This window comes from Solanum dulcamara, chromosome 4, assembly GCF_947179165.1.
Source record: "Solanum dulcamara chromosome 4, daSolDulc1.2, whole genome shotgun sequence".
In the NCBI taxonomy this organism is placed as follows: Eukaryota; Viridiplantae; Streptophyta; class Magnoliopsida; order Solanales; family Solanaceae; genus Solanum; species Solanum dulcamara.
In genome coordinates this window covers 10,448,855-10,471,611 of record NC_077240.1, presented here as the reverse complement: position 1 = coordinate 10,471,611, position 22,757 = coordinate 10,448,855, and the positions used below count along the sequence as shown (strand labels likewise).

At 30.9% G+C, this 22,757-nt stretch overlaps 1 protein-coding gene across 1 annotated transcript; it reads left to right on the top strand.

Annotated features, from left to right (window-relative positions):
* Positions 1-20,815: 20,815 nt before the first annotated feature.
* Positions 20,816-21,523, top strand: LOC129884662 (COP9 signalosome complex subunit 3-like). The gene has a single exon (XM_055958949.1). The coding sequence runs from the start codon at positions 20,831-20,833 to the stop codon at positions 21,209-21,211; it is 381 nt and encodes a 126-aa protein (XP_055814924.1). The 5' UTR covers positions 20,816-20,830; the 3' UTR covers positions 21,212-21,523.
* The last annotated feature ends 1,234 nt before the right edge of the window (positions 21,524-22,757 follow it).

Sequence of the window (22,757 nt, the reverse complement as noted above, 5' to 3'; positions counted from 1 at the left end):
CATTGAAAGAACACAATATAATACATTATAAAATAATTATAAAACAAACTGTAACAACCATCCAAATTAAACAGATCTAGAGTAAAGGTTATTGAACATTTTGACTACTCGTATTAGTTTTGGAGTGATGATTATATGAATGAAGTTGAAACTGATAATTAAGGTGGAATTTAAGAACTTAAAAGTATTCAGCATACTATTAATTGATCTTTTTCCAACTATTTAATTTGAAAAACTTTTATATTATACACATCTTTTTTATTTTCTGACAGGAACCTTTAATATCTTGTAGCAAATAAAACCTTAATGATTATGGGGGGAATTAGCCGATGTAACATTTTCTGTTTAGCTGCGAAGTACCTATATATATTAGATTAACTAATATAGTAATTTATGTAGTTAGTGGCATTGGGGGAAATTTAGTAATTAAGTACTACTGTACGTATAGTAATAAATATATTACATGTATATATAATTTTACACATAAATTTAATTTTAGCATTAAATTATAATTAATTAATATATATTGTTTACTTTATTGCATCATTTAATCATGGTAAGTTTAATTCATTAGGTATAAATAACAAATATGAGAAAATATTTCTAGACAGAAAAAGAAAAAGGTTTAGCCGTAGATAGTAATGGAGGGAATTCCCTCATTTCCATAAACCAATTTAAAGATTGCTAATAATACATATTTTCAATCGTATGCAAAGTTGTTATCATATAGAGAGGAGTTACTAAAAAACAATCCAGGATATTTTAATTGTTTCGATATTTATTATATTGAAAACAAAAACACATGGAGTAGAAAAACATTGCATTAATAAGTTTGTTTTAGGACAATTGTGATGTTTTTGTGTGATTTAGTGAAAGCCTTATGATTTTTATGTTAGAAAATATAATTAACCAAAGCATATTTTCCGACAGATCGGTATTGGCGATAGGTATTTTGTGATGGGCAGAATATTAGCAGAACCCGCGGTGAGTACGGACTGTCTATGAGCAAAGACACACGCTTGGATCTGTTCTATATTTGCAGGGATATATAATCTCACATATATATTTTCTCCGCTTCATTTTACTTCATCTCTATATTAAAAATATTTTATTTATTTATTTTAACAGATTAAGAAAGTTTTATCATTTTTTGTTCTTTCATATTATTCTTAGTACTTTATCTTGTCCATATTAAGAGAATTGTTGAAATATATATGACACACCCTTAAAAAATGTTTTAAAAACCCCTTTTGATTATTTTTAAATTAGTCTTCTAGAAAAAATAAAACAGTTAAGAACTTTATTAAACAAACAAACAACAACAAGAACTTTATTAAATGAATGATAAATATAGAGAAAAAGTCGAACTATGAAAAAAAAAAAAAAACCTTAATATGAACTTGAGGAAGTATTACAGTATTAATCAAATTTATATTTTTAAAATATTATTAATAAAGTTAATTTAGTAAAATATATTTCTAACAAATCAACATAAATTAAGTAATACAAAACGGATGAAATCCATATATATGCATTTCACTCTGGCTTGCGTAAGCAGCTATATATATAATCACATCTCACACCAGTCATTATTTTGTGACTTGATTTGGCAGTCAAAATGAAAGTGGAGGGGTTATTATTAGCCTAAGAAAGTGGGGGATTTTCTTGTAGCAGTAGTATCAGTGGAGACTGGAGAGGGTTTCTTTGCTATAGGGCCATTTACTTGTTGGAAATTGAAATGGAGTTAATTAAAATAATGTTGCAGAAGAGTTAGAATGAATGACGACCCCTTACAATAAATAAATAAATAAAAAGAAAATGGGAATAGCAATAGCGTAAAAAAGTGAAACAACAGGGGAAAAGTACTAAAGGTGCAGTTGCAGAAATGGGAATCAATGTAGTTACTACTCACTAGTTGATGTTTGAACACGCAATGCACGCACCTCGGGGCCTTTGCCATATATTTTCTTCCTATTATATTACTTGATTCTTATTGATCTGATAGATTCTTTAAATTTTTTTTATAATTAGAGGTGTATCTTGTTAAAGTAATTAATCTTATTAATGATATTTTTAAGTTTAAATTTATTTGATATTTTATATGATTGTTTAATATTAAGGGTAGTGTGAGGGAAAAAAAAATGAATAAGTAATATAAAACGGAGAGAGTATAATACAACAATACTTACTCAATCTATATTAAGTGAATTATTGAGATATGATCGGAAAAAATTTTCAAGAACATAAATTTAAAGTTATTTTCCACAAACTATTTTCTTAATTAGAGCACGTAAACTAGTTAAGAAGAATATTATAAATGAAGGATTATTGCAGCCATTGGACTAAATCCCAAAGTTTTTTTTTGAACGTAAAATAATTCGCTTATTTTGAACTATAAAAAAAAATTCTAATAATTTACTTAATATAGACCACGGGAGATAGTACTTTTTTGCTTCATCTTAATTGCAAAGGTCGATAGCTTCAACTGATGAAACCCAAATTTATTTTCCCTAGCCTTTGTTCATGAATCATGATTATCAACAATTATAGTATAGTATGTGCATTCAGCACACATACGTGCCCTTCCCTTTAATCATGTTCTTTGCCAGTCTCATTTACTTCTCTTTTGAAAATAGGAGTCTTGTAATTAAGTTTGCCCAGTATTAATCGAGATCGATTTAAGATGTAAAATATATATATTTGTATAGTAATTTTAAATTAATATATAATAATAATAATATTGAGTTTACAAATAAATATTGATAAATATGTAATGAATATTTTAATAAATATAGAAGTAAAATTTTAATAAATATTATTGGGTCCCTTGAATCCACGCACACATCGGGTTATATAATGATTAGGGATGTTCATGATTCGATTTGAATCGGTTATTGATTAAAATCATAACCAAATCAATTTAATCGGTTTTTAAATATCTAAAATCATAACCAAATCAAGTAAAATAAAAACCATCGATTTGGTTATTGTCGATTTGGTTCAGTTTGGTTCGATTTTTCGATTTATGACTAGGCGAGACAATTCAAAAATTCACTCTGTACATTCTTCAAATTTCTTATGAAGCTTTGTTTTCCTCACAGCCCATAAGGGCAAACTTTGCTGCATTTTGAGGGAAAGACATGCTGATGGCAAATCAGGTGGACCAAACTTGCAACGCAGTTTAGATTTAAAAAACAAGTCAAACAGAGGTTCCAAACTGCTTAGTGCTTACGACTTATTAGAATTTAGAGTTGGGCTTGGATTGTTAGACTTGGACATATTCTTTTAAGACATGGGCCTTAAAAATAAGTAGATCAAAATTAAATTAATGATTAAAAAGTATAAAATATCTTTAATTATTTATGAAAAGCTAATATTATACATATAAAAAATTATAAATTTTATGTATATAATTATCAGTTTGGTTCGGTTATTTATTCGATTATTTTTTACTATAACCATAACCAAACCAAATATTATCGGTTTTTTAAATTTAAAACCAAATCAAACCAAACCAAACCAAATGTCAGTTTTTTAATTCGATTTGGTTAAATTTTCGATTTAATTTTGGTTTTAACCAAAATTGTGAACAGCCCTAATAATGATAATGTAAATTTTATGTAAAATATTACTGTAATTTGTTAGAATAAGTTAGTTGTGTTATAAATTAACTAACTCGACAATTAATAAAGGAGAGGAGAGAAAGAGAATTTAGAGAGAGTAGAATTGATTTTCTTGTTTTCGTCTCTGTGTCTTTATATGCATAATAGCAGTGGCTTTTTATAGCCACTGCAGGAAGAAAATATAGCAAGTTGAGGGGACATATAGGAGGAAAATAAGGGGAAAAGAAAGTGGGAAAGGGACAAGAAGAAAGGAAAAAGGAAGTTAGTGGAATATCCACCTCTTAATACTCCCCCTTGGATGTCCACGTATAATGTGCCTCAAAAAACAGTTACAAGAAATAATTTACATAGTTATTCTGAACATCATGGATGTTGTGTGCCCCGTTAAAACCTTACTAAAAAAATCAGTGGGAAAAAGCCTAATGAAGGAAAAGAGTACAGACATCTGGTAATACGCCTTGATTGCTGCCTCATTAAAAACATTACCAGGAAAAACCCAGTGGGACAAAACCATAGTTAAGGGAAAAAGAGTGCAGCGCGTATTTTACTCCCCCTGATAAAAACTTCATTTGATATTTTGGAGATGATGCATTCCAATCTTATATCTTAGCTTCTCAAAAGTTGACGTTGATAATGTCTTTGTGAATAAATCTGCAAGATTATCACTTGAATGAACTTGTTGTACATCAATATCACCATTTTTTTGGAGATCATGTGTGAAGAATAATTTTGGTGAAATATATTTCGTTCGATCTCCTTTTATGAAGCCACTTTTCAATTAAGCTATGCACGCGGCATTATCTTCAAATATAATTGTGGGTACTTTAACATCATTTTCCAGACCGCTTCTTTCTTTGATGAACTGTATCATCGATCTCAACCACACACATTCTCTACTTGCTTCATGAATTGCTATTATTTCAGCATGATTTGAAGAAGTAGCAACAATGGACTGTTTTGTAGATCGCCATGATATAGCAGTCCCTCCGTGTGTAAACAGATAGCCTGTCTGAGACCGAGCATTATGTGGGTCTGATAAATAACTTGCATCTGCATAACCAATAAGGTCTGTGCAACCTTTGTTAGTATAAAACAAACCCATATCAATAGTACCCTTCAGGTATCGCAAAATATATTTGATACCGTTCCAATGCCTTCGCGTTGAGGATGAACTATATCTTGCCAGCAAATTAACAGAGAATGTTATATCAGGCCTAGTTGCGTTAGTAAGGTACATAAGTGCACCAATAGCACCGAGATATGGTACTTCAGGACCAAGAATTTCTTCATCCTCCTCTAGAGGTCGAAATTGATCTTTTTTCACTTCAAGTGATTGAACAACCATTGGAGTACTTAATGGATGTGCTTTGTCCATGTAAAATCTTTTTAAGATTTTCTCAGTGTAGGCAAATTGATGAATAAAAACTCCGTCTCTTAAATATTCAATTTCCAGACCTAGACAAAGTTTTATCTTTTCAAGGTCTTTCATTTCAAATTCTTTCTTTAGCTATTTAATTGCCTTTTGGACCACTTCAGGGGTTCCAATGAGATTTATGTCATTAACATAAACGGTGAGTATAACAAACTCTAATTTCATTTTTTTAATAAAAACACATGGACAAATGACATTATTTATATAACCTTCATTTATTAAGTACTCACTAAGACGATTATACCACATGCGCCCTGATTGTTTCAGACCATATAATAATCTTTGCAGTTTTATTGAGTACATCTCTCGAGACTTATTACATGATTCAAACAATTTTAATCCTTCTGATTTTCATGTAAATTTCATTATCAAGTGAACTATAAAAGTAAGTTGTAACTACATCCATTAGATGTATTTCAATATTTTTATATACAGCTAAACTGACGAGATATCAAAATGTTATTACATCCATAACAGGTGAATATGTTTCTTCATAATTGACCCTGGGTCTTTGAGAGAATCCTTGTGCAACAAGGCGTGCCTTATATCCTACAATTTCATTTCTCTTATTTCATTTTCTAACAAAAACCCATTTATAGCCAACTGGTTTTACACCTTCAAGGGTTTGGACTACAAGTCCAAAAACCTCACGTTTAGCAAGTGAGTTTAATTCTGATTGAATTGCCTTTTCACATGTGCGGGTACGTGAATCAAAATGTGATAGTGATGAAACTTTCCACGCAATTTCTTTTTCTTTTTCGAGTTCCTTTTTCTCTCTCCCTAATGGCGGGGAAATTGTTTCATCAAATCGAAAATCTGCAAATCGAGCAGTGAATAAATCTCCAGTCAACGGTTCAAGGTATCGAATTACGGAGGGTGAGTCAAACCCAACATATATGCCCAACCTTCGTTGAGGGCCCATTTTTGTACGTTATGGTGGTGCTACAGGCACGTATACCGCACAACCAAAAAATCTTAAATGGGCTATATTTGGTTCATGACCAAATACTAATTATGACGGAGAGTATTTATTATAATGTGTCGGTCTGAGACATACAAGTGCTGCTGCATGTAAGATAGAATGACCCCAAACAGTACTTGGCAATTTTGTTTTCATTAGTAGAGGTCTTGCTATCAGTTGTAGTCGCTGTATAAATGACTCTGCAAGACCATTTTGAGTATGAACATGAGCAACATGATGTTCAATTTTTATTTCAATTGATAAGCAATAATCATTAAAAGCTTAGGATGTAAATTCTTGAGCATTATCAAGGCGAATGGCCTTAATTGGATAATCTGGGAATTGCGCTCTCAATCTTATTACTTGTGCTAACAACTTCGCAAACGTCAGGTTGCGAGATGATAACAGACATACATGAGACCATTTAGATGATACATCTATTAGGACCATAAAATATCTAAACAATCCACTAGGTGGATGAATAGGTCCACATATATCTCCATGTATACGCTTTAAAAAGTTAGGAGATTCGATGCCAACCTTGAGGGTCGATGGTCTGGCAATTAATTTGCCTTGATAACAAGCAGCACATGAAAATTCATCATTTATAAGAATCTTTCGTTTCTTTAACGGATGTCCAGTTGAATTTTTAAGAATTCGTCTCATCATTATTGATCCAGGATGACCTATTCGATCATGCCATAACATAAATGTATTTGGATCAGTAAACTTCTAATTTACGATCATATGTGCTTCAATTGCACGAATTTTTGCATAATATAGGCTAGATTACAGAGTTGGTAATTTTTTCAAAATATATTTCTGGCCTGAGACACTCTTGGTTATACCAAGATATTCAATATTCATTTTATTTAGTGTCTCAATATGATATTCATTTTTGCAGATATCTTTAAAACTTAACAAGTTTCTTGGGGATTTAGAAGAAAATAGTGCATCTTATATAACAATTTTTGTCCCCTTAGACAGAATTATAGTAGCTCTTCCGGAGCCTTCAATTATTTTAGAATTACCAGATATTGTAGTAACATTAGCTTTTCTTCTAAGCAAATTGGAAAAATATTTATCGTCTTTAAAAATAGCATGAGTTGTTCTACTATCAATTACACAAATATCCTCTTGATTTATCATTGATCCAAACAAGATCTGAGGCATTTCCATATTTTCTTCAATAAAAAATAAAATAAGTATTAACAATGGTATGTTACACAAATTTTATTTATTTATATTGACTAGGAAAATACAAACATCATATTTAATACAGATAAAAAGAAAAATATTTACATATTATTAGTTATGTCAATATTCATATTTTTGTCTGGAAAATTAAAGAAATTAGCAACATTCAAATGCATGGGCTCAATATTATCTTCAGAGATAAAATTTATCTCTGGATTATTTTCTATCCTCTTTAATGATGCCTGATATAGCTGAACCAGACGTTTTGACGACCGTCAAGTCCGCGATCAGTGCCCACACCTCCACATTTATGACATACTCGTTCTGAATTATTCTTCGGTAAAACTTCTGACTTTTTACCCTGCCTTTTATATTGCTGGTCATTTCTCGGTGTCAGCCGAGCATCATGATTAAAATTTTTTCTTTCACCACGACCATGACTAGGGCTATGGCTTTTTTCTCGTTGGTTATAATTTATCTGATTCACTTCAGGGAGTGACAAAGAACCAACTGGCCGACTATCATGATTTTTCAATAATAGTTCATTATGTCTTTCAGCAATAAGAATGTGAGATAATAATTCAGAATATTTTGTAAAACTTTTTTCGCGATATTGCTGCCGTAGGAGCATATTCGCGAGTGGAAATGTGGTGTATATTTTTTCGAGTTTATCTTGCTCAATGATGTCGTATTCGCATAAATTTAACTGAGCTATAATTTTAAATAAGGCAGAATTATATTCAGTTAAATTTTTGAAGTCCATTAGTCTCATATTTAACCAGTCATGGCGTGCTTGTGGAAGCATGACCAACTTCAGGTGGTCATATCTTTCTTTTAAATTTTTTCCACAATTTCAAGAGATTCTTTAATGTAAGATATTGTAATTTGAGCCCTCGTCAAGATGGTGCCGGAGAAAAATCATAGTTTTTGCACGGTCTTGACTAGATGCCGTGTTATCATCTTTGATGGTGTATGCCAGACCCATCGATTCTAGATGAATTTCGGCATCTAGTGCCCATGAGGAGTAGCTTTTCCCAGAAATGTCCAGAGCCACAAATTCAAGTTTTAAAATATTTGTCATTTTATGAAAATAGAATTAAATAAAATTCTTACCACTTTTTTTTACCTTAAAAATAGCCGAAGCTTCGTGCTGATAACGTGTTATAAATTAAGTAACTCGACAATTAATAAAGAAAAGGAGAGTAAGAGAATTTAGAGAGAGTAGAATTGATTTTCTTGTTTTTGTTTCTGTGTCTTCATATGCATAATAACAGTGGCTTTTTATAGCGACTGCAGGAAGAGAATATAGCAAGTTGAGGGGACATATACGAGGAAAATAATGGGAAAAGAAAGTGGGAAAGGGGCAGGAAGAAAGGAAAAAGGAAGTTAGTGGAATATCCACTTCCTAATAAGTTGCTATTTTATTATATTTTCATCAATAATACTTATTAAAGATATCTATATGGTGTATATTATAGGCTGCCTATACTTATAAATATGTTCTCACGTTACCAATACGTCTTATACTTATATTCTTTCATTATTCTCCTTACAAATCGATTACCATTTAATTTTAAAAAATTTAACAAAAAAAATGACTTCCTGAGCTGATAGAATTATCCATGAGCTAACCATTCCTCATGAGATTTTGTGTAAAGTTGAAAGTGTCACTGTTCGTCTTTTCTTAGCATATCCACTTTATTTCCTCAGATTTTGTTGCTTTAATATTTTTCATGGGAAACAATGTCGAAGGAATGACACTGTTTATAACTTAACCAGTTTTTAAAAACTATTTCATAGAAACTATGCAATTTTTCAACTATAGACTTGAATGTTTGAAGTTAAGCCGGCCAAATTTTAAAGATTTTGTAAGTTTTGACTATTTTTTAAATATGTGCGTCATAAAGGCCTATTTTGTGCACTTTCCCAGTACTATATGATGCTTTTATAAACTTAAAAGACGGTAAAAAATAAATAAATTATGCAAGCATCTTGTTTTACAAATCACCCTGTTAACTAGTAGTCAATAACTAATTAGTCAAAGTTAAAAAACAGTTAAAACAATTAAGAAGATTATCAGCAAATAAATCGTTAGATTATTTCAATAACAACAACATGTAATGATGCAGTTTTGATGATTCAATAAACTATGAGATCTAGTAAGGGACCTGATCCCATGAGAGAATGAGAAGTCCTGGTACGAGAAAAGGACATCTATAAAAAGTACAGTTCACACTCTGCCACAACTGTAGTTTGTTGGTGTCCGTCGTTTTGTAGAGCGATAGACTCTCAACCAATGGCATTGCTCCAAGGGTTGTGTCAACCATCTATCTATGTTTCTTCTTCATTGACACAACCTAGTTTTTGCATTTGGATTTCACATATAGCAAAAGTCATTCTCTCAATAAAATATCTACTCGAAAAATAAGGGACCTGATTAAGTTATCATTGTTCTTAGTTGTTTTAGGGTTATATTTCAGTGCTCATTGTTGTAGATCTATTCCAAAATTATAAAGGAATTAGATCAGTTAAAGTCTTTCTTTATCATTTTGAGTTGTAATTAGAGTTAGTTATGGTGGTTTCCTGAAGTCTCAATCGACTACAGTTAGTTGATTTTATGGGCAATAGAGTTATTGTTTTGAGCTTCTGAGTAACAGAGGTGTTACAGTGAGGGAGAATGAATTAAGAGTTTAATTTCTAGATTGGATGAGCATGTAATCAGAACCTTTGCTCCTTTGCTGATAATGGAGTTTAGTTGAAATTTTGTGAAACAAATCGTGATTTTTTCCTCACTTGAGTAAATGGATTTTCACGTAAAATCTTTTGTTGTTTTACTTTGTGTTATTTAATTTTCTGCATTATTATTCTGTCGAGGGACCTGATCTTTGACTAGTAGTAGACGCATACATTTTATCACAACATATTCAATGTAATCTAATAAGTGGAGTATAGAGAAAATGATCATGCATATTTAGCTTTACTCCACATTATAAAGATAGAGATGGTGCTTCTGTATTTGACTCAAGTAAGAATCAATATAATTATTATATTATTAACTGTTACAAATTTTTATAAGAACAATTATTTTTCCTACTTACATATCTTTGCCAAACCAAAAGTTATCAATAATTGAAAGACCTGAATCTTGATTGTTTGTGTAATTTGGTCCAGAGACGTGTTAAGGCCCATCATAAAATTGTACCAGGGCCCTGCATCAGTCTTTCCTTCGTCTGTTGGAGCGGACCAACGTAGCTCGTTATTTTCATGGGGTTGGTCTAAAAGCGATGATAATAAATTATGTTTCGTAGTTTGTTAATAAAATACGTAAATAATCAAATTCTAATTTGTCTATTCAAAATTTGTTGTTTCCAATTATATCCTTAAGAATTCAAAACTAAAGTTGACAACTATTTTCAATTATACCCTTAACATCAAATACAAAGTTATTTTTAATACTATTCAATTCTCCAAAAACATATAATATACTGGACCAATTTAATAAATTATATATATATATATATAAAATTTTTCCTAATGAGCGTGAAAGAATTAAAACGACAATTAAAATAAAACGGATGAAATAGTACTTAATATAGGTACATTGGGATACTTTAATTGTGGACTTAAAAATTTGGTTAGAAAAACTTAGCAATGCTATCTTATAAAATTATGTTTTTGCATTTTGATTTTCGAATCTGAATTTTTAAAAATATATATTTTATTAAAAAAAGGCTGGGCTAGTCAACCCCGCGAGCCTCTTAGGGCTGGTCTAACATTTACAAGGCCCATTCAAAACCGACCCAACCAATCAATTTTAAAAGCCCACATGGACGGTTGGATTGGGTGTAGCCCGCCTTTATTTGATAGCTCCATTTCTAGTTACGGATGACTCAACATTTTACAAAAGGTCTTTAGTATCCTTCCACATGTAAAGCCAGATAAGAGTGACAAATTATCTTTGTTTGAGAATAATATTCCAAAATTTATTTGTGGAAGGAAATGTTTCAAACAACTAAAAAATAGCTTTGAAACATATTAATCAAATTTTTATGGTTCAAAAAATTTTTAGTAGATTGATTGATTATTTGAACTTTTACTTTTACAATCTTGGTATATATATATGTATCATATGATTATTTCTTTTTTTACGGACCTCATTTGTGTAGAATTACAAGTATTTTGTTGTTATTGGATGGTTATTTCTTTTTCTTTATTGGGTATGGTGTCAAATGGAGTATTAGAAAAAACAAAAGGGTGGTGGGTGTGAGGGATGGGGAAGAATTGTCTTCTTTAGGTAGCACTCACTATGATTAGACATAATTATCCTAATTATATCATCTTATCTGTCTTTGATCCAACATGTGCTTGTCGATTGGTAGGTTGTCAATTGTTAAAGCCTTGAATAGGAAGGACAATTTTCTTCCTACCATCCACCCCCTCCAAAATACTACAAGGATAAATATAAAATCAAGACTGCTAGCTGTTTTTATGTCGATAAACTTTTAGGATAGCCAATGGCGAGTGGCTTGATTAAAATGCCAATTATTACAACATTCTATCATCTGTTTAAGCATAATAGTTTTTTTTTTAGTTTTTCAAGAATCAATTTCAGTATCTATAAACACCTTTAAAATACTATTTTCTTCGTTCAAATTATTTATCGTAATTTCTAAATATACTTATCTTAATATATTTATTATTTTAAAAAATCAATACAAAATTAATTAATTTTTCCATTTTACCCTTAATTAGTGGTGTAATAATTATTTTGAAAATTATAGACGCGTTAATTACGACATATAATTTGAGACGGAGGAAATAGAGAAATATTGAAACACTTGTTTGAAACATATTTCAAGTGAAATAATGTTCTCCACTCTCAAGTCTTTTGATGTCTATACAAATCAAACTTATTTCCTAACTAAAATTCAAGTCCAAATTATATAACTTAAATTTTCAAATATATTTTTCTAATTACAACGAGAGACTTACTTCTTTTTCAACTTATATATAATTAATTAATGACCAAATAAGTTTTCTACTTAAAATTAATGCCTAATGTAATATATGAAGTCCTGGCGCGAATCTAAGTATATCATTTAAGGGTTCATGTGAAACCAAATCTTTTTTATGCATTATATATATGTGAATTTAATGTATTATTTCCTCCACTTCAATTTATTTGGTCTATTTTTTTAAAAAATTCATTTCAAAAAAAATAATCCTTTTGTTGTGAAATAGTTTGTGAGTTTGTGGTTGTCCATTATCACTTTTTCCTACCACTAATGTTTCTTCTTCTTTTTTCCTACATAATGATGTTATCACTTAATGACCATAATTGTGTTTCTATAGCTTTCTCCTTAACACATTTGGCTATAAATAACCTTATGTGTTATGGAATTAATACACACTGACATCTTCTCAACTCTCTCTTTTTCTTACTGTCTCCCTTTATTATTTTGCTAGGTTAGTTAATTTTATAACACGTTATCAGCACGAAGTCTCTCATAAAATATGTGAAGTTATCTGCATCTTAATATTTTTGAATGGATGATTTATTGTATACTGCAAGAAGTAGAATCTCTTCCCTCCCTTCCACCATTATGTTTCCGCAAATAATTTGGTAGAAACACAGATGACCGCATATTGAAGTGGTTAGATGAAACTTTCTCAATGCTTTAGTTAGATTTTTTTCTAAGACAGAACATAAACACCAGGATATTCCTTAACCAAACTAATTAGCAAACAAAGGCATGAATTTTTGCAGAACAACTGGAAGGTTCATTGTGCTGCAACAAATTAAGGCCTAATAACATGGTACTTGACTCATTGTGCAGACAAAAAATGTTGATTTAATACAAGGATCAAAAGAAACCACTTAGAAGCAGCAAGAGGAATTATGAAAAGTATAAAAGATAAATAAAATGAAAGGTCGATTATTAATACCGAAGACATATTTATTAAGTGACATGGAGTTTGAGATATATTTTCTTGAAATTTAATTCACTTATTCATATAATATAAGGTGGTAGTAGACTTTATTAATTAATGAAAATAAATTTTTTTATTAAAATACCATATAAGTTGTTCTTAAATTTCAATAGTTAAAATTTTATAACAAGTTTAATCTAATTTAAATATTTTTATGATAATTTTCATCATGTCAAACTTATCAAAATTAGAGTTCGTGACACTTGATATTTCTGGCAAAAATTATTTATCATGGGTACTTGATGCCGAAATTCACCTTACTGATGAGGGTCTTGGTGATGCTATAATCGAAGGAAATGAAGCATCAAGTCAGGATAAAGCGAAAACCATGATTTTTCTTCGTCATCATCTGAATGAAAAACTGAAGGTTAAATACTTGACAGTGAAAGATCTACTTGAATTGTGGAAAGGTTTAAAAGAGAGGTATGACCACCTTAGGGCAACGGTATTGCCAAGAGCTCGTTATTAGTGGATGCACTTACGATTTCAAGATTTTAAAACTATAATTGAGTATAATTCTGTTGTATTTAGAATAACTTGTCAATTAAAATTATTGGAGAAACTATAAATGATGAGGACATATTGAAAAAGACACTAACTACTTTCCATGCCTCTGATGTGATATTAATGCAACAATATAGTTAAAAAGATTTTTAGAAATACTCTGAATTGATCTGTGCCTTCTGGTGGCTAAGCAACATAATGTTCTTTTAATGAAAAATTATGAAGTCCGTCTAACTGGAACTGTTCCATTACCGGAATCAAATGTGGTAGAAGCACATGGCCAATCTTAAAAAAGGATAAAATAAAAATTGAGGCCACAATAAGGTGCGTGAACGTGGCAATGGCAGAAGATGATATAATAATCGTCGTGGTGATAGTCAACATAAAAAGGAGAACAATATGAATTACCAAAGTGGTCTTTCAAGAATGTCGGATGCCTGGACATTTTGTCAAGCTTTATCAAAATTTCTTCAAAAGAAAAGTAAATAAAAATGGTGCTTTTTCTTCTAATCCTTGGATAGAGTCACACTTGACATTTGAAAATAATGTTAAGGCAGGACCTTCGCAAGTATACAATGATAATATTGAAGCGAATTTGGCTTTTAAGGATGATGATTTTAATGTCCTCAATACTCATTTGGAGGCTGAAAACTTCTTTGGGGATCATAATTGATGCTCAATTTTATTGTATGATTTACAATATGTTGTTGTTTTTATATACTTTTGATTATCATATTTTACGTTTATTATTTAAAAGAGGGGAAAAATAGGACTTATGTTTTCTAACAATATTATTACTTATTTTATCTCTTATAATATATTTTTATTTTATGAAGATATATAAATTTTTGATTTCAATTGGATTTAAGATGAGTAATGGAGATATGTGTCTTTTGGATAGTGCTACAACACACACTATATTAAGAGAAAAAAAATATTTCTCCCATTTGATTATGAAAGGGGCCAATGTTAATACAATATTCGATAGTTCAAAAATTATTGAGAGTTCTGGAATAGTAGCCTTATCACTATCTGGGGAACAATATTGACTATTAATAATGTTTTGTATTGTAGTAAGTTTCAAAGAAAGATATTTATGTTTCAAGGTTATTCGTCAAAAATGACTATCATATTGAAACTACTAATGAAGGAAAAATTGAGTACCTTTATATTACTACAATAAAAGCGAGAAAAAGATTTATGCATGAAAAATTATCTGCACTTTCTTTTGGGTTATACCACAGAAGTATTGTAAAAGATTTATTGACCATAATGATTTTATCATTTGGTAGGACCGATTGGGCCATCTCGGTTATAATATAGTACGCAAAATTATTGAGAATTCATATGGTCACACTTTGAAGAATCAAAAAATTCTTCAATTTAAAAAATTCTTTTGTGTTTCTTGTTATGAAGGAAAACTAATTATTAAACTATCAGCAATTAAGGTTGGGATTGAATCTCCTGTATTTCTAGAACTTATACAGGGTGATATATGTGGACCAATTCACCCTTCATGTGGGTCATTTAAATATTTTATGATTTTGGTAGATGCATCTACAAGATGGTCACATTTGTGCTTATTATCAACTCGCAACATGATTTTTGCGAGATTGTTAGCTCAAATTATAATGTTAAGGGCTCAATTTCTAAATTATGCAATAAAGACAATTCATTTTGATAATGCTGGTAAATTTACATCTTAATCCTTTAATGTTTATTGTATGTCGGTTGGAATAAAAGTTGAACATCTGGTCGCTCATGTTCATATTCAAAATCGTCTAGCAGAATCATTGATTAAACGCCTCCAATTGATAGCTAGACCATTGCTAATGAGGACGAAACTTCCTCTTTCGGTATGTGGGTATGATATTTTACATGCAGCAGCACTTGTGCGCATAAGGCCAATAAATTTTCATGAATTTTTCCCATTACAGTTGGCTTTTAGAAGGGAGCCAAATATATCGCATCTTAGAATTTTTGAATGTGCGGTATATGTCCCAATTGCTCCACCGCACTGCACAAAGATGGATCCCCAAAGAAGGTTGGGAATATATGTTGGGTGTGAATCTCCTTCTATTATAAATATTTGAAACCTATGACTGGAGATTTATTTACGGCAAGATTCGCTGATTGTCATTTTGATGAATCAGTATACCCAACATTAGGGGGAGAACATAAGAGCCCAGAGAAATAACAAATGGTGATACCATCAAGGAGGTCCAAGTACCTGAAAATAATGAGAATGGAGAAATCTCAATAAGTTATGTCTAGACATGAAAAAGGTGGAACTGAAATGATATTGTGGTCGATAATATTTTTGCTTATAATGTTGTCATTGAAATAATGCAACAAGATGAGGATCTTAAACCAAAATCTGTCGATTAATGTAGACAGAGAAATGATTGGCGAAAATGGAAGGATGCAAATCAAGCAGATTAATTTCACTTGAAAAATGTGAAGTTTTAGGATCAATAATCCAAACACCTAAATGTGTCAAGCCAGTAGGATACAAATAGTTTTTTGTGCGTAAACAAAATAAAAAGGTAAAGTCGTGGGATATAAAACACGACTTGTAGCTCAAGGTTTTTCGCAAAGACCTCACATTGACTATATGGAAACATATTCCCTTGTGGTGGATGCAATTACCTTCAGGTATCTAATGAATTTGACAGTTAATGAAAAACTTGAAATGCACCTAATGAACGTGATCACTTCTTATTTATATGGCTTATTGGACCACGATATTTTTATGAAAATTTCTGAAGAATTCAAAGTTCCTGAAGCATACAAGGATTCTAAAGAAAATTATTCAATAAAGCTTCAGAAATCCTTATACGGATTGAAACAATTAGGACGCATGTGGTACAACCGTCTTAGCGAATATTTGCTACAAGAATGGATTAGAAATGATTCAATTTGTCCTTGTGTCTTTATAAAAATGTCTGAATCTGAATTTGTCATAATAACAGTATATGTTGATGATTTTAATATTATTGAAACTCCGAAAGAACTTTTAAAGGCAGTGAAATGTCTGAAAAAATAGTTTGAAATGAAAGACCCGGAAAGACAAAATTTTATCTTGGTCTACAAATTGAACATTTTGCAAATGAGATATTAGTCCATCAATTAACATATACATAAAATATTTTAAAGAAGTTTTATATGGATAAAGCACATTCATTGAATACCTCAATGGTTGTGATATCTCTTGATATTAATAAATATCCTTTTCGACCTCATGAAAATGATGAAAAACTTGTTGGTGTTGAAATACTATATCTTAATGCAATTGGTGCATTAATGTATCTTGCCAATAATTCTAGACCAAATATAGCTTTCTCTGTAAGCTTGTAAGCAAGATTTAGTTCTTCTCCAACACGAAGACATTGGAATAGAATTAAGCATATATTTAGATACCTCCGAGGGACCATTGATATGAGATTATTTTACTCAAATGAATCCACGTCACAATTGATTGATTACGCAGATGCAGGATATTTGTCTGATCCCCATAAAGGTCGATCGCAGACAAACTATTTATTTACATGTGGTGGTACAGCTATATCATGGCGTTTAACAAAGCAAACTATGGTTGCCATTTTTTCAAATCATGCAGAGATAAGTCATTTATGAAGCAAGTCGAGAATGTGTTTGGTTAAGATCAATAACTCAATACATTCAAGAAACATGTGGCATTTCTTTGAAAAGAGACGTTCTAACAATATAGTATGAAGACAATGCTGCATGTATAGCTCAACTGAAGGGAGGATGCATCAAAGGAGACAGAACAAAATATATATTTCACCAAAATTCTCTTTTACTCATGATCTTCAAAAGAAGGGTGAAATAGATGTCCAACAAGTTCGTTCAAGTGACAATTTAGCAGATATGTTTACCAAGGCATTGCCGACTTCAATATTTGAGAAAATGAGATACAAAATTAGAATGCGTCATCTTCGAGATATTAAGTGATGTTCTCATCAGAGAGAGTAAAAGACGCGTTGTACTCTTTTTCTTTAACCAAAGTTTTGTCCCATTGGGTTTTCCTAGTAAGGTTTTTAATGAGGCAGCAATTAAGGCGTATTAGCAGATATGTGTACTCTTTTTCCTTCACTATGATTTTTCTCACTGGGTTTTTCCTAGTAAGGTTTTAACGAGGTATAACATCTATGCGTGTTCAATATAACTATGTATATTATTTCTTGTAAAGTTTTTAATGAGGTACATTACATGTGGACATCCAAGGGGGAATGTTGTGAAATAGTTTGTGAGTTTGTGGTTGTCTATTATCACTTTTCCCTACCCACTAATGTTTCTTCTTCTTTTTTACTACATAATGATGTTAGACCACAAGATTCAAAAGTTTTTTTTATTTTTTTAAAATTCCGTGCCCAATTAAAATAGGCCAAAAAATTTAAAACGAAAAAAATATTATATACTAATTTGAAAATAATATATAAATTTTAAATTTTAGATCTACCTTTATTATGAAGTTGCACTTTCGACTATTAGCCAAGAAAAAAAAGGTATAAGAACCCACAAGCTAAAGAGTTTTGTGGTGGTGGGGTGGGATGGATCTTTAATTTATGCACAAACCTTGAAGTAGAATCTAAAGATCCATGAGCATGACATAGGACCTATATTGATAATGGCTATCACTTATAGTGTAATATGGAAGATGAACTTATCAGTGCCCTCAAAAGTCAAGTCTTCACTATTAAGAGTTGTCCAAATCACAATTTAGGTATAGTTGATCAAACGGTGGTCACAAGATTCTTGTGGTTTAGGGGGTCTTTTAAATGTCAAAGTAGTTGAGATATTGTTGTTTCCATTTATTGGTATATAAACTTTGAGGTTCATGATTAATGCCCCTTAGACATGATAAAAATTTATTAACAAGTCAGACCAAGCATTTGAATTTTATGCAATACAGTACGTAAATAATTGGACTCTAACGTTGGACTAAATGGGCAGACAATATAAGTAAAGTAGAATCAATAGGGAGATTATATTAATCAGGCTAATAACAATATATAATCATGAAAGATTTTATTCCATCAAACATAATGATTCTTCCTCCGCGAATGATAGAGAAAGAAGTAAAAATACGTTCAAAAATTCAAAATGTGCCCCAAATAGAGGGTTTGGACATTAAATTGTAAAATTAGTATTTATTTTCAAGTTGAAAATAGCATTTGAAAATAAATATCAATTAAAATTATTTTTAAATTTTTGTGAGTGATTTGGAGTGAAAATTATTTTGGACAAATTACACCCAGTGGCCATTCGGCCAAATTAATTATCAAAAAAATGGTCATTCGCTATATAGGCATGTATAGTCAAACTATATTCAGTTTTTGAATGTATCATAATATATATTCGGTGTATAGCTCATGTATAAATAATCTATATTGTATAATCAGTGCATAGTTACGGTATATTTTCTATGATTTTGACTATTTTTTATGTAAATAAAATATGAATATATTTATTTTTAATTAATTAGTTTATTATATAAATTTGAAATTATCTCTTATCTTTTTAAAAGTTTTTTTCAATTTTTAATTTGAATTCTGAAAAATTATCCATGGTTAAACGGGCAAGAAGTGCGGCCCAATGGAAGCTTGGTGGAGCTCACATGCTTGATCAGTATCCCGCAAGGCCCCAACAAGAGAGAATTTGAACCATAACTTGAAAGGTCGGTTTGCTTATAATTAAAGGTATAGCACCACTTGCCTAATTATTAAAACACATGTATAGCTTATATAAAACAAAAGGGCATTACTGATTAGGTAAGGATTTATATTAGAATAATAGAGGAGTGCATCTTTGACCTTTCTAAGCTATTGAAATGGTTTGCTCAGTTTTCACTAACAAAGTTTAAAATATAAAAAATAAATAGATAATTCAATATCTATTATATATAAATAAATAATTATTTTAATTATGTATAAATTATATAATTTTTCATCGAAAGAAGTTCATTCGCTTCTCTTTCGACCCTTGATAGATTCACTTCTACTTGGCCCTTGGTTTTACCAACAAGTGTTGTTAGGAATCGCTTTACCCTCAAAATAAAATAATTCGATATGAATCTAAATTTAATCGAAGCTCAATATAAATATCAAATATTAAAGAAAACAAAAACACACACAAAAGAAATGGTTTGGCCCTAAAAGGGACCTACACCTACTAAGTATGGCATGATTGACATTATTCAGAATTAATTTTTTGATAGATAAGTAGGTATACTGGTATAATATAACTTTGGTTAACATCAACACACAGCTTATGGAAAAAAGACGGCGTAGATAATGCTGTTTCTTTTTCCTTTTGAAATAAATATAACTACAAGTAGCATAATGGTCATTTTAATTATATGACGATACAAAATACAGTCCCCAAATTGTAATTTGCCTCTTGGGCTTGGCTAGATACTTTCTTCAGCCCTCCCTGGTAAATTCGTGGTTATGGACGGCATTTATTCTTCTGTAGTGGAATGTCTATTTTTTTATTCCTCCGTCAAAGTTAATTAATCAAAAACAATAAAGATGAAAAAAATAAATGCAAGTTCATAAAATTTACTGTATGTCCTTAAAAAAATTTAATCCCCTCACGGTATCTGAGGTTATGAATTATTTCCTCCAAGATAAAATGGATAAACTATTAAAGAAGTAGCGGTACCTCAAAATTCAATAATTTAAGCAAACTCAAAAGCCATAACGAAATCACACAAAGACTCAATTTTGTTTGTCGGAAAATATATCCAGAATAGGGAGAAATTCAATGTTTTTAAAATGAGAGAAAAATACTCTATCTATAAATAACAAAGGATAGTGTGAACATGTGTTTATTGTAGCTTATCAGGAAAGTCACAACCCTTCGCAAAAATCACAATCTTTCATAAAAGTTGCAACTCTTCAAAAAAATCACATTTTTTTTTGGAAAAGTCACAACCTTTCGGAATGGTCACAACTCTTTAAAAAATTCACAATATTTTGGAAAGTCACAACCTTTCGGAACGGTCACAACTCTTTAAAAAAATCACAATCTTTCGTAAATATCACAATTTTTTATTTTCCATTCACACCTTTAAAACTCTATATTCTGGAAGCATGCATGTCATTCCCAGTTGCAAAGGAGCAAGTTAATGAACTGCTTGTTTCTGTCGCTAGATTTATCAATTCTTGTTCTGCAGAGCAAATCTATTTGGCGCCCAATAAATTCATTTCTGTTTGTAAAAGGTTTAAGGATCAAGTTATCTTACTGGAAACTCCAATTCGTGGTGTGGCTCCAATGCTGACTGCTATTCGTAAACTGCAATCCTCCTCTGAGCAATTAACAACATTGCATGCCGATTTTCTTCTTCTTTGTCTATTGGCAAAGTGCTATAAAACTGGCTTCTCTGTGCTGGAGGATGACATATATGAGATTGATCAGCCACGGGACTTTTTTCTCTATTGTTACTACGGGTCAGTTGTTTCGGACTTTCAGCTTTGAAGTTATTTCAGTTGTGGTGGTTTCGTGCCCTTGCTAACATTTCTCTTAGTGATCCCTTTTTAAAAAAATTGGAATATTTTTTGTGGACATAGGATAGTTCAAGACATATTTAATTCATTAAGTCACGCTTTCCTATCAGTGTGTTTTATAATAACAAGAAATAGGAGAAACTTTGCTCTCCAATGAATATAGTATTTGCTTTTATAGTTATCTGGCAAAAGAATTAATTTTGTTCAAAAGCGTATGGTATTGGTATATTACATTTATCTACATCTGCCTTTTACTTTTGATATTGTTTACTTCTCCAAGCTAAAGACAAAGTTCTTAACAACCCCATCCTCAAAAATGTAATTGTTTGCTGACCTTGCCTTTGGTGAAGGTCCTTAGTTTGAAGTGGGTCATGATAAGGGTGAAGCTATAAGGGAGAAGGAAAGTGAATCACAAGTGATGCACAAATTTTAGAATGACATTTGAGTAATTCAATATTTTCTTAATTAATTTCTATTCTGTTGCTTGGATTTGAGGCACTTGAGCCGAGGGTCTTTCGGAAACAGCCTCTCTACCTCCTCGAGGTAGTGGTAAGGTCTGCGTACACTCTACCCTCCCCAGACCCCACTTAGTGGGATTCCATTGGGTATGTTGTTGTTGTAGAGTTATGTTAACCCTTAAAACGGTATTATTGTATTTATAGATGTGGCTCAAAGACAGAGATTGAGATGATAGAAAATATATGATTTGTGTATTTTCTAACGTACTTGATTAATGTGAACAAAATAGAAAAAATAGTGGATATGAAATTGAATAAAAATAGTAAAGTAAAAGAATAGAATAGAAGGAGCTTGAGGTCTGATATTGATTGTTGACAGTGTTTATTGGACGAACTTGGTTTTATTAATTAGACAATTTAGAACAATAAATTGCAAGACACAAGGGCTTAAGAATATAAAAGATCAATGTATTGTTTAGTGAGTCGATGATAAATTGATGATCTAAAATAGATGATTATAGAATCACTATTTATAACTAAACTCTATATATAGTGCAACATTCGTGAAACTCTTCCCTAAAGATTCTCACTTACTCGTGTTTGAATTAATTGAATAACGATTAATGGAAATCTCAGACCTTTTTACAACAACTGGACTGTAGATATGATTTCATGTTCTCGGAGTTAGATGGGCCAAAATGTGCTACACCAAACTCAGGTGTTTTGGATCCAAATCCTCTGAAAAAGTAATTAATACTTTTTTTAATGATAATTGTGGGAACACTTGGTGCCTGTGTAATGTTGAGTGGATCTTGACTTGTCCATATTCCCCACGTGATTTTTCCTAATTCGCCCTTTATTTAGCTCGAATTTCACCCCATATAAATTTATATACAAGGAAATTTCTAATTGGATGTTACAAATTCAAACTCACTAAGTGATTAAATAAATCAATACAAATGATGTACTTTATTTGTTTCAAATTTATTTGATAGTTTTAGATTGGTCAAGAATTATGGAGTAGTTAAAAGAAGAGAAGATCCTTAAGACATGTGACAC

Excerpts from the sequence above, each read along its gene's own strand:
- LOC129884662 (XM_055958949.1), top strand. The coding sequence starts at position 20,831 with ATGTCATTCCCAGTTGCAAAGGAGCAAGTTAATGAACTGCTTGTTTCT.